This window comes from Phodopus roborovskii, unplaced genomic scaffold, assembly GCF_943737965.1.
Source record: "Phodopus roborovskii unplaced genomic scaffold, PHOROB, whole genome shotgun sequence".
Lineage (NCBI taxonomy): Eukaryota > Metazoa > Chordata > Mammalia > Rodentia > Cricetidae > Phodopus > Phodopus roborovskii.
Window position 1 is genome coordinate 9958448 of NW_026126434.1, and position 12639 is coordinate 9971086.

The 12639-nt window shown below is 48.3% G+C and overlaps 1 protein-coding gene across 3 annotated transcripts in view; it reads right to left on the minus strand.

Annotated features, from left to right (window-relative positions):
• The window catches only part of Hk1 (hexokinase 1), a 98217-nt gene that overhangs the window by 2702 nt on the left and 82876 nt on the right, over positions 1–12639 (minus strand). For all 3 annotated transcript variants that reach the window (XM_051186744.1, XM_051186746.1, XM_051186745.1), the window contains 7 exons: positions 11433–11737; positions 10055–10203; positions 9673–9792; positions 7484–7579; positions 6588–6687; positions 3141–3324; positions 2018–2173 (listed from right to left, as the gene is read on the minus strand). In XM_051186744.1, the coding sequence (XP_051042701.1) occupies positions 2018–2173; positions 3141–3324; positions 6588–6687; positions 7484–7579; positions 9673–9792; positions 10055–10203; positions 11433–11737 (1110 nt within the window). The remainder of the gene's footprint in view (positions 1–2017; positions 2174–3140; positions 3325–6587; positions 6688–7483; positions 7580–9672; positions 9793–10054; positions 10204–11432; positions 11738–12639) is intronic.

Below are 12639 nucleotides of genomic sequence, written 5' to 3' on the forward strand. Positions count from 1 at the left end.
CCCCTTCTAGTTAGCTTTTAAAATTAAAAGGTGGGTGTCTATGTATATGCCATGGTATGCTACTGCCCAGAGAAGCCAGAAGAGGGTGTCAGATCCCTTGGATCTGGAGCTACAGGATGTTGTGACCTGCCCAATTTTGCACGCTGATAATCACACCCTGGACCTCTGGAAGAGCCACAAGCTCTCTTAAGTCTGTCCTGCCCTTGGGTTAGAATTGTGTGTGTAGGTGTGTACATGAGTGACAGGTGCCTGTGGTGGCTACAGGTATCAGGTTCCCTGGAACTGGAGTGGCAGGTGGCTGTAGACAGCCTGACTTGTATTCTGTGTCCTCTGCAAAAGCCGAGCATGCTCTTAACCAATGAGCCATCTCTAGCTCATCTCTTTAAATCAGTGATTCTTAACCTGTGAACTGAGATCCCTTGGTAGTTGAATGACCCTTTCACTGGCGGTCACCCGAGACAATTGGAAAATACAGATATTTACATTACCATTTATGACAGTAACAAAATTATAGTTACAAAGTAGCAACAAAATAGTTTTATGGTTGGGGATCAGCACAATGTAAAGAACTGTATTAGAGGGTCTCAGCATTAGGAAGGTTGAGAACCACTGCTTTAAATGGTTTTAATAAGTCCATTATAACATGGAATATAGAAACCCTTCAGAATATGGAAACCCTAGAAAACTGAAAAACAACCACAGTCCCAGTACCTTAGAGAAAATGCTCTCTCTTTTTGAGACAGAGTTTCTCTGTAGCTTTGTAAATCAGGCTGGCCTTGAACTCAGAGAGATTTGAAAACAGCAATTTTCTAAGAATAGTATCAGGGTGTGAGGTGGCCCGATGAGTAGTAAAGCACTGGTTCTGAGAGCCTAAAGAACTAAAACCGACTCCAGAGACCATGTGACTCCCAGCATGCTGGGAGACCAGCCTAAAACACGAGAGAAGACGCCTAAGACCTGACTGCCGTGTACACCCTATGACACACCACTCCCACATTTTTTAAAAATGCCATTTCTTACCACCCTGTGGTTTAATATGCATTCTTCTACTAGCAAGGATGGCCTTTGTTCCCTAGATAAATGGTCATGTTAACTATCTAGTGTGGCTTTCTTTCTCCCAGCAAATTAAGAGCTAAGAATGGCCAGCCTTTCCCAAGCACTTACAGGATATGTATTTTATATGCACTGCGTGTCTGCATTTGAGACAACATCTCAAATCAAATATCCCAGGCTGGCCCTCTTGCACTACACCCAGCTTTCATCATTCCCTTTTTTTCTTTGGAACTTTGGAAGCTGTCCTGGAACTAGCTCTTGTAGACCAGGCTGGCCTTGAACTCACAGAGATCCACCTGCCTCTGCCTCCACCTCCCGAGTGCTGGGACTAAAGGCATGCGCCACCATCGCCTGGCTCTCATCATTCCCATTTTAAAGAGGAGGGAATGAGGCCCAGAGAGACTGAGGCATACAAGTCAAGGGCAGGTCTCAGGGTCAGATATGACCTCAGCCCCATCCCCACCCTGTGCCATGCTTCAGCCTCTTGTCACATACAAAATAAATGTTTTCCCCAATGCTATTAGGCTGTCGGAAACTGGCCACTTTGGGTGAGGGGGCTAGTAACGTTAAATAGAATGGCCATTTTGGAAATCAATATGGTGGTTCCTCAGGAAATTTAAAATAGAATTACCACAGCGGTCTAGCAAGCCCACTTGCGAGTGTATTCATGAGAAACATAAAAGCCAGGACCAAATATTTACTGCCCCATGTTCAAAGCCTCATTCAGAAGGACAAAAAGGTGGAAACATCCCAAGTTACCACATAGATGTAGGAAAACAAAATGTGATGGGTGCATCCAATGGCATAAAAAGGGAGGATATAACAAGGATGAACCTTAAAAACACTATGCTAACTACTCTAGACATAAATGCATTCCTGCCATGAATTCTGCTTGCATGAGGCACCCAGAATAGATTCATAGAAGCTGAAAGGAAAACGGTGGTCAAAACCCTTCCCCACTCACCTCTCAATCTGAGAGAGAAACTTGGTCTCAAAGATGCCTCGGGTCTTGAGTGGCTCAGAGATCTGCCCCCGGAAGAGGAACCCTTTCTTGGTGAAGTCGATCAGGATGTTCCGGACGATCTCACCCAGGTACATTCCGCTGATCATCTTTTCAAACCTGAATCAAGAAGGAAGGCTGCTGATCTATGACTGCCCACAGTCACATGCCTGCCCTGTGTGTCCCCACACAGGCAGAAGGGACTGAGAAAGCCCTCCCCCTCCCCCACAGGGATGCCTTCAGCTGTCACAGGAAACTGTGCTAGGTGACCTCCTTCCCAGTGACAACTTTGTCTTTGCCTCTCTGCCTGCTCTGCCCTGAGCCTTAAGCCATACCCCGGAGAGGCCTGTTCCAAGCTCCTTCACACCCACCCTTTTATAGCACACACAGGCTCCCTCCCCTTCATCATCACCACTATAACTGGTGGCCCTGAGAAGACAGGTCACAGCCCAACACAGCACAAGGCCCTCAAAGAACGTGTTCGGAACAGTTTCAGACTAAGCACATAACTGAGGCTTAAACGGGTAAAAGAGAGTTCTTTGATATTGTTTTTTGAATGGTTTTTGCCATCAACCAAAATACTGATCACGCACAGAGTGGAAGAAAGTCGGGTGGACCACAACACTTTCAAGGTTAAACTGGAGCTAATTTGTTTTCCAAAGGACATGACATGGACCAGTTTGTCCTGGCCATTGACTATCCTGATTCTTGGGAAACTGGGATCCTCACCTCATTTCTGGGTGGACTCTACCTTTTCAGAATCAATCTGTGACTTAAGCTGCAAAACCTCAAGTAGCCACTAGGGGTCATAGGAGCTTGCAGTGGGAAGGGCATCTACCTTATCCAAGCCCAGGGAAGAAACAAGCAGGGCTTGATTTAACTCATTGAGACACCCCCCCCCCCCATATCCCCTGAGCAATGAGGCAGTGTGTCCACTGCTACCATCACTTTTGGGAAAAATCCAAGGTTAGTATAACACCAGAGGGATGGCTTTGCAAGCCCCTGCAGACTCCCTCCAACTAGAAACATGACAGCAGTAGAGCTCAGCCAACCTCCTCACCCCAAACGTGCCCTGTGGGCTGGTTACCTTTGTTTCCCAGCGTTTAGTGAATACTCATCCACCACTCTGTCAAAGTCTGTTCTGATGTCATCCAGACATCCGTTGTCGCCAAAGGCCCCCCATTCCATGTTGATGCACATCTGCCCCTGGTTCCCCTCCACCATCTCTACATTCCTCATCTCCTCCATGTAGCAGGCATTGCTGCCAGTCCCTAAAATACAAGGACAGAGGTTAATGATGGGGCCCACACCATGGGGGTCATCACACCTGGATGTAAGGTAAGGTTAAGTTAATATTCATATATGCATATATTTAGGTTAAATAAGCCATATCCCCCCCCTTCCCATATCCACTGAACATAGTTAGTGCTTCCTTCATGGGCCTTAGGGCAGGACCATCTCCGGAGCATTAGGAACCTCTCAGGGACAATAGAGGTAAAGTGACTCTCCTTCCCAAGCAGCCATTGATTGCTAATGGCTCCTCAACTAGGGTGGAATTCGTGGCACCCACCCCATCCACGCTGGGATTTTTGTCTGCCCCAATCCTGCCTCTCACACAGGTCTTATGCATACAGTCAGAATCTCAGAGTTTGTGTGTACAGCAGCCAGCCACCTCTTCCATAATGATCCCTGAGCCTTGGCGGAAGGGGGCCGGGTACACTCAGTGGCACTCTGCCAACTGAGCTGTATCCCCAGGCTTCAGTGCATATACATACACGAGGCCCTCCTCCATCAATCACTAATAAGGAAATGCCTTATGATCTTATGGGGAGTTTTCTCCATGAGGCTCCCTCCTCTCTGATGACTCTAGCTTGTGTCAAGTTGGCATAAAGGCAGCTGGGACATGGGCCTGCTGCTGAGACAAGAAGCATTCCTCTGGGTGGTATGGTTCTCAGGCCTTCCATTCTTCAACTCCTTAGAGCATGTCTTACTTGGTAACCCTGCCCCAGGGGAAGGACCATAGTTGCAGTTTTTAGCCCACAAGGGACTATGTAAACAAACTGGGAGGCACATTTTCACAGAAGCTTGTAATTTTAAACTGTCTGTGTAACACATGTCTGGGCCTGCGCGTGGGTGGAGTCAGTCCTTTGTTCTACTGTGGAGTGAACCTGGGGATCAGACTCAGGCCAGCAGGCTTGGCAACAGGTGCCTTTACCCACTGAGGTCTGCTGCTAGCGCCTCAGGCTCAAGTCCCTGGACTTGTCTTACTGCAAACTTACTGCACAAGGAGACCTTCCTATAGATGTTCGTGAAGATCTTTGTTAGGTTCCAAAGAAACCTGAGATGAGTCTCACCCAGTACGGGTGGTTCCTCCTGCACTTCCCACCCTCCCCCTACCCTTCCCCAGCTTCACTTTCCTTTGTAACTTAGTCATTTTGCCCCCACTCGCTCTGCCCCCGCCCATGCGTTCTTGGCTCCTGGTTCCTCTCTTAGCTTCTTGGTTCCCAGGCACTGTTTTGACTCGCTTGGCCTCCTTTCTCTCTTTCTTCCATGGCCCCGTCTGTCCTGCTGGCCATGTTCAGTCTGGACTCTTTCAGATGCCTCTGGCTGGACTCTCCCTCATAACTACAACAAAAACCTTCTCCTCAACCATACCCGGGAGTGGTCATGTCCTCATTCCATTCAGTCTTGACTCAAGGGGTCTGGAGTGAGGTTCTTGGAGATGCTGCTATCTATAAACTGCATACATTGTAGCAAATCCCTCAGAGAATGGGCAGCTGTCACCCAATTCAAAGGTACGCCCCCTCACAGACCAAATACTTAAGCAGAATTCCCAAGCTGCTCCATGCCGTAACTGAACTGTTACTGTTTTCTCAGTTCATTTCTACCCAAAGTATAAAAAAAGGAGAAAAAAAGGAGCCCAGAAAGATACAAAGAAAGCTAAAATATGTAAACTGCATTTCTTGGCCATGAGAATTCTGAGCAAAGAGATCCATTGATTGGGGCAAGAAAGAACTGGCTGGGTCATACACCAGAACCGCTCATAGGGCTGTGCTGACCCGGACAGCTCGAGCTCCAGGGCAGGAAGGCTAGGCCTGGCCCAGGAGAAAATATGCAGAGTCACTCTGGCTTTGTAGGTCCCACTTAAGCCTATTCACCAGCAAAAGGCTGCACAAGGCTGGGTGGAGAAAGCTTTTCCAAAAGGAATAGTCTCAAGGGCCAAACACCTTCTGAACGTGCTTCCTGATTTTCTGTTTTAACAGAAGCTACTTAATAACCCATACAACCCCCCCCCCCCACTGCCTGCGAGCCCTATCCCAACCTCCGGACACTGGAAATGATCCTGAGACCAGGGTGACATTTCATACAGTCCAAGTAGGGTTCACAGATGTTGGTGACTAAGGAAGTGCTGTGGGGGGAGGGGACAATGGTTAACTTTAATTGCCAACTTGACACAACCTAAAATCAGCCAGAAAGACAGTTTTAATGAGGGATTGCCCATTGTAGGTAGCACCATCCCCTAGGCATCGGTCCTGAACTGGGTAAGGGGAAAAAGCAAGTTGAGTGCAAGCAAGCCAGCCAGCCTATGCATTCATTTCCCTCTATTGTATGGATATGATGTGATGAGTTGTTGTTTCAAGTTCTTGTCTATTTCTAACCTGGAATTGGGAGTTAACTGAATGAACCTTTTCTCCCCTAGGTTGCTTGTGTTAGACAGTTTTATTATACCAGCAGAAATGAACATAGGATGCTTCATTTTTCTAGCATTTCCCGGATGCTAGGTCAAAGGATTTTCTCATCCTAGTCAAAGTGCTTCAAGAATTTAAAGTCTCAGTGGGTACAGCATTTGCCATGCACGAATGAGGAACTGAGTTCAATGTAATCACCCAGCATGACAGTGTGTGCCTATAATCCTATCATCCGTAAAGCAAGACGGAAGGCAAGCAAGAGACCCCATCTCAAAAAAGGAGGAGGTGAGGACCAACATCCCAGGTTGTCCTTGAACCTCCATTCACACTGTGTGGTACATGCAATCCTGCACACACACACTGGCCATACATCACATGGACACATGTACAGTTTATGCTCTTGAGGCCTGGGCCTCTGCTATGTTTGGAACACAAGGAAACAACCTACAGGGTTGGGGCCATTTAGACAGTGGCTCTTGATGGAGAATGATACCCCAGAGCACACTGGCCCTTCCCAGCTAGACCACAGTAGGGAGAGGAGATGGTCTCTGCTCCCTTTTCAGTCTGTGAACCTGCAGCATTGGGGCTCCCACACACAGGCTGGTTCTGGACACCCCACTCCATCTACCCAGGACACATGACCGACAGTCCAATCATAACTGATGTGCAGCAGCATTATGGGATGTTGGGAAGGGAACTCTGCAGCCTTCCTCCAACATAGAATTTTAGAGGTGATAAATAAATGGGACCAACAGATCCCATTAAGAACTGAGTTACTAGATCTCTGCAAACCAGGAAAAGCCACTGTCCCCTTTGTGGAGAAGAGACACCTTCAGGACACTTACCTACGATGAGCCCAATTTCACAGGTGGGCTCCTCATACGCACAGGTCATCATAGTGCCTACAGTGTCATTGACCACAGCCACCACATCCAGGTCAAATTCCTTTGAAGAGAAAGGGACATGAATCAAGGATAGGGCCAGCCTTGAATCCTGCTAGTTCATGCTGTGGACTGGATACTGCTGGGAACCAGGGTTGACTCCTTGACTGTGTTCTGTCCTTTGACACATAGTAGCAATACTATCTAAATCTATTGCAGCCAACAGATGTCCACATGTGACGCTTGGGACCTCAGCAGCACCTCTTAGGAACATGATTTGACCCCTCTGACTATTTGACCCCTTTCCTCCTTCCTTCCTTTCTTCCTTCCTTTCTTTATTATGTATACATATAGTTTTCTGTCTGCATGTATGCCTGCACACTGGAAGAGGGCCGCAGACCCCATCATAGATGATTAGAGTCACCATGTGGTAGCTGGGAATTGAACTCAGGATCTCTGGAAGTACAAGCAGTGCTCTTAACCCCTGAGCCATCTCTCCAGCCCCACATTTCTTTGTTGTGTGTGTGCTTGCACACACACACCCCAGCACACGTGTGTAGATCAAAAGATAAATCACAGGAGTTAATTCTCTCCCTCCATCAGGTGGATTCTGGGAACCAAACTCAGGTCATCAGGCTTGGTGGCAGGCTGTGGAGCCACCTACCAGCTCCCATATTATCCCTTAACAAAACTCATTAAAGTATCACTTTAATGCTGGCAGTGACTGGGGGGGGGCAAGTGGACACTTCTACCACCCCCCAAATTGCATGCTTTTGTGGTGTTCCAATTCTTCACAGAAAAAGCAAGCTTAATTTTTGTAAACCTTCCCCAAAGGCAAAAAGTTATTTTAAAAATATTACCTCTCTCCTTTTTACCGCATCCTTCAGTAAAGTGACTACATCATGACCCACACAGTCAGTGGCCTTGAAACCCTTTGTCCAGGTGATCAAGATTCCCTACAATAAGAAAAGCACCAGAAGCTTGGGTGAGTAACCCTTCTACAGTCAGGAGCACCTGATACACTCCCTCACCATGGAGGCCAAGTGTGCATCTAGATGTCGTGACGTAACTCTCAACATAAAGTATGAGCTGGGCCCCTCTCACCATCTTCCCCAATCCCACTTCACAGATGGAGAAACAGAGGCACCTAAGGTAGGTTGTTGACCGTGTAAGGGAAGGAATGTGAAACTGTAGTAACATTATCATTATTTAGGCAGACTCTAGGCTTTATAGGACTGAAGTTATGCGCTGCTAGGAAAAAAGCGCTGTGTGTGCGTGCATGCGGGCGCACTGGGAGATGACACTAGCCCGCACCTAGAATCTCAGCACTTGAGTGGCTGAAGCAAGTCATCCTTTGGTTCAAGAGCAATCTAGGGTACATAAGTTCTAGGCTAGCCTGAACTACACAATGAGACCTTGTTTTAAGCTCTGGCTTTGATCTACTCACCACACAAACCAGGTGTGATGGTGCACACTCACAATCCCAGCACATGGGAGGTAGAGGCAAGAGGAATAGAAATTCTAGGCCATTCTGGGCTATACAAGGAATGTGAGGCAACATAAGACCCTGCCTAAAAAAAGGAATCAACAGCTGATGTCCAAAAAGGCTTAAAGGTCAACACCAGGACCTGATGACATCATCTTACTTAGCTCTCCCGGCACTGCCAACAGGCCTTAAACTGTCACCTCAGCCTCCTCCCTGGCCATGTCTCCACGTGTGCCAAGCAGGGCTGCCTATACATCTTTCAGACAGGCTGGTTCCTCCCTTGGGGGTTCTGCATAACCTTCTCCATCTGTCCCCAACATGTCCACCCACCCCTGACCCCTCCCGCACAGTGGTTGAGTGCTGGCATAGGCACAGGAGATCCCTAAGGGCAGAAACTGTAGCTGAATGGGGGGAAAATGAAATAAAAGGAGGAGGACATGACTACTCCTAAGGTATGGAGATGATTTTTAACATAGATATAAGGGAGAAAGCAGGCAGAGGCACAAGTCCAGGCTGAATGTGGCCGGCAGACTGGACAGGACCATGAGAAGAGATGGAGGGAGGGAGAGCAGGGGAGTAGTCACCAACCAAAGAGGAGTCTAGTGTAGCCAAAATGGCTGGGTTATAAGGGATCAGGCTGAGGAGGTAAGTTTAGGGTGGGGGTGGGGTGAGAAGTGCTGGAAGGAGCCATAGGTACTGGATGAGACTTGTCTTGGGTTTTGAGACCTAAAAGTAACCTTCACCCATATCCAAGCCTTAGTTCCCAGTGAGTACCCAAGCCCCATATGGGATCCCTTTCACCCCATGGCTTGAGCAAGCATTTATATGAAGGTCTGTTCTAGCACAGGGCCTATGGGCATCCAGTTCTAGGCCATACAACCAGCCAAAAAGAAAGGCACTAAGGGCTGAGGATGAGCTGGCTGGCAGAGCGCTTGCCTAGCACGTGCAAAGCTCTGGGTTCCATCGCAGCACTACCACACACGTCGGGGGTGGTAGTCCATGCCTGAGACGACAGCACCTAGGAGCGCCTGTGTGGCTACACAGCCAAGTTGGAAGCCAGCCTGGGATAAAGAAGTAGGGAATAAAAAGAAGAGGGGTTGGGGAGGGAGGCAAGAAGGAAGGAGCTAGTGACCTACTTAAGTGTGCGAAGTTCTATAATGAAGGTGACAGCCAAAGGCACAGGAAAACAAAAGGGCTCAAAGTTTCTCAGAGGAGATGGTTCCTTTTTGTTTGTTTGTTTTTTTGTTTGTTTGTTGTATTTTTGCTTTTCAAGGCAGAGTTTCTCTGTGTAACAGTTTTGGCTGTCCTGGAACTAGCTCTGTAGACCATGCTGGCTTCAAACTCACAGAGCTCCACCTGCCTCTGCCTCCTTATGTGCCTCCTGGCAAAATGGCTCCTTTCAACAATGACAAGAGAATAAGAGTCTTAGGGTGTTCTAGGGGTGACCCACGAGACATATAAGACTGTCCCAGACATCTAAGGATAGCACTGAGGTCTGAGAAAACCCAAGCCACATGAAGTTAGCATTGTCAGAAGTCTGCTGTCCACAGCAAGGAGACTCACGCAATCCAGGCTGGTCTGGTTGCAGGGAAATGAGAAGGTGAAACCCAGAGGCATCCTTGGGCCTTTGATCCCCATGTAGTCCAGGAAGTCAGAGATGCAGGAGACAATGTGGTCAAACAGCTTTAAGAAATAAGAAATGAGTTACCCAGGCTCTCTTTGGTTTCCCACTTTCAGCATGCAGACACATACACAACCCTTTTCTCTAGGAACTTCAGCCATTGGAGTATCTTGGGCAAGGCACAAAAGACCTGATGGTTTAGGGCCCCAGGGACACAGCGACAGTGTCACATGGCAGAGATGGTTAGCTCATGACCACCGCCAATGTCATTGGCCAGGTGTGTGACGTGTCCTTGACAGGTGTGTGTGCACAGGTCTGTCTTACCTCTTCCCCAGTGCCCTGCATGATTTCCACCGGGATGGAGTAGATCTTATTATGCATTTCCACTGTTCTCTTCTTCCCACTGCGGATCTTTACCAGTAGGACTCGGAAATTGGTTCCTCCAAGATCCAAGGCCAAGAAGTCACCATTCTCTGTTACAAGGGAAAACAAAGAGGAAGCCACAAATGGCTAAGTGCATCTTGCTGGCTGGTACCCGCCCCCCCCCCACCCGCCCCCATCCTGCATTTCAGGGGCTTCGATGAATGCTCCCTGAGATATATAGCAGGACTCAAAGAAGAGCTAGACTCTCAGTCACAAGCTGGGCTGGCATCAGAAGGGTAGCCCCAAGAGGAACTATTAGTCACAATAACCAAACCTCACCAGGGTTATTTAAACACCCAACAACAGTATCTTGATTTTAGTGACCCTCATAGAAAAAGGCAAATTTGTAGCAACATAGGCAATCTAAAAATGGCCACAGCCCTCCTCCCCTCTTTGCAATATGGGGGTATATGGTTCTCACCGCTGAAAACTGGAGGAATCTATTTCTCTTCTTTTGGGGTCTGGGGCCCAATGGGTGTAGCACTGGCAAAGCTGAGCCAGTTCTAGCCTTGGCTTCCAGACCCTGCTTCTACCCAGTGGTAGAGCACAGTGGGAAAGCCATGGCCACCCTGAGTATCCAGAAAAGGCTGAGATTAGCCTCTGCACTGACCCCCAGCAGAGATCAGCAGAGCCTGGTCTGGATGAGCAGAACTGCCCATGGCCATTAGTGAACGGTAGTTGATTTATGCCACTAAAATTGAGAGTGGCTTATAGTAAAGCAATAAATAACCTATCTGTAAGTTGAGTTTTCTACCCCAGTAATTCTGAAGATCCATTCAAAAACCTCTTCAGTATTGCCACAGAACTAGCCTCAGTGAGGAGCAGGATGCTTCTCCAACCTGTCCAGGGTGCAAAGCCCCAGGCCCGTCTGCCTCACACATATCCAGGTATTACTTAAAAGGAGAGGACTGTGTGAATTCTTCTGTTGGTCTGTTTCACGTAGCCCAGGCTGGCCTCAAACTCCAGAGCCTCCTGAGTGCTGAGATTACAGGTATGCACTATTATGCCTGGATTCCCACTTTTCAATCTAAAGTGGTTTCACAAATAGCACTAGTCTGGGAGGTCCCACCAGAGAACTGAACAGCTCTAAGCTCCAATGCATGCATGCATGCATACATACATACATACATACATACATACATACATACACACACACAATTGAGGTAGGTAAGAATCCAGTCCTTGTCCAATAAGGCATAGCCAGTGCATAAGCATCCTTGGGAGAGCCCAGCCCCCTTGTTCCTGGGACAGAGGTGTGGCAGCCCTAACAAGCCCTCACCAGTGCCGTCCGGGATGCTCCGGACAAAAGAAGGCAGCATCTTGACGGTAGCCCTGCTGTGCGTCTCCTTCTTCAGCCCTGTTTCCATCTCAGTCCGCATCCTTTTCTTCACCTCCATCAGGGTCTGCTTGGACAGGCGGAAGTGGGCCAGGGTTTCCTCAATCTGCCGGTGCTGCTCCGCCAGGCGGTAGGCCACTGCGGTCACCATGGCAGCCCCCTTGCCACTGCCACTCTCTGAGAGGAGGAAACGCACATCGGAGTCAGGCACCAGGCGCCTCAGGGTCTTGTGGAAACGCCGGGAATACCTGAGGGAGAAGGTGGAAGCTACTTGTTGGGGATGTCTGGTAACTCTCCAGTCAACATGCCTTAATTCTGTTCTCTGCTGCTGTTCTTTCCTTATGTACCCACTATAGAAATGCATAAAGCCTGCATGTGCACGCGCACACACACACACACACACACACACACACACACACACACACACACACACACAGAGAGAGAGAGAGAGAGAGAGAGAGAGAGAGAGAGGAAAAGGAGAGTATCCAAAACTGCTTATAGCAACAACAGCAACAAAAGGGAAGACCTATTATTTTATGAGTATTATTTACAAAAATAATTCAAGGGTTCACACCATCTTGTGTGAAGCAGGAGGACTACCACTAGCTCCAGACCAGCCTGTGCTACATAGTCAATTCCAGGCCAGCCTGGGCTACACAGAAAGGCTTTGCTTCAAATGATCAAGGGGGGGGGGGGCGTCTTCCCTCCACTGTGTTAAAGTGTCACAGGGACCAAAGGCAGATGCTTCCATCTGAGAACAAGGGGAGCGGGCATCTGCTGTTGCCATGGCAAGTGACCTTGAGCCAGTATTGACCTTGAACTCAATGGAGACCAATGCCTGAAGGCGGAGTACTAAGAAACAACAAACTTGAGGAGCTGACATAAGGAACTAGCCCTGAGGCAGGGTTCAATAACCCTTCTTGTTTTGTTTTTACTTTCACTTGGCTCTTCCCCTCCTCCCCAGAAGAAAAGCTTAGTCCTGAGTAAGACACAGAAGTTGTGGTCCTGCTGTATGGAAGGCTGCCTGCCAAAGGAATCAGGAAAAGCTGTTTCCCCAAAATACTAGCGGGCATCACCGCCAAAGAATGGACTAAGAATGACTTCCAGAACTTACGAGGAAGAGGCAAACAAATCTATGGGTTTGAGGGCA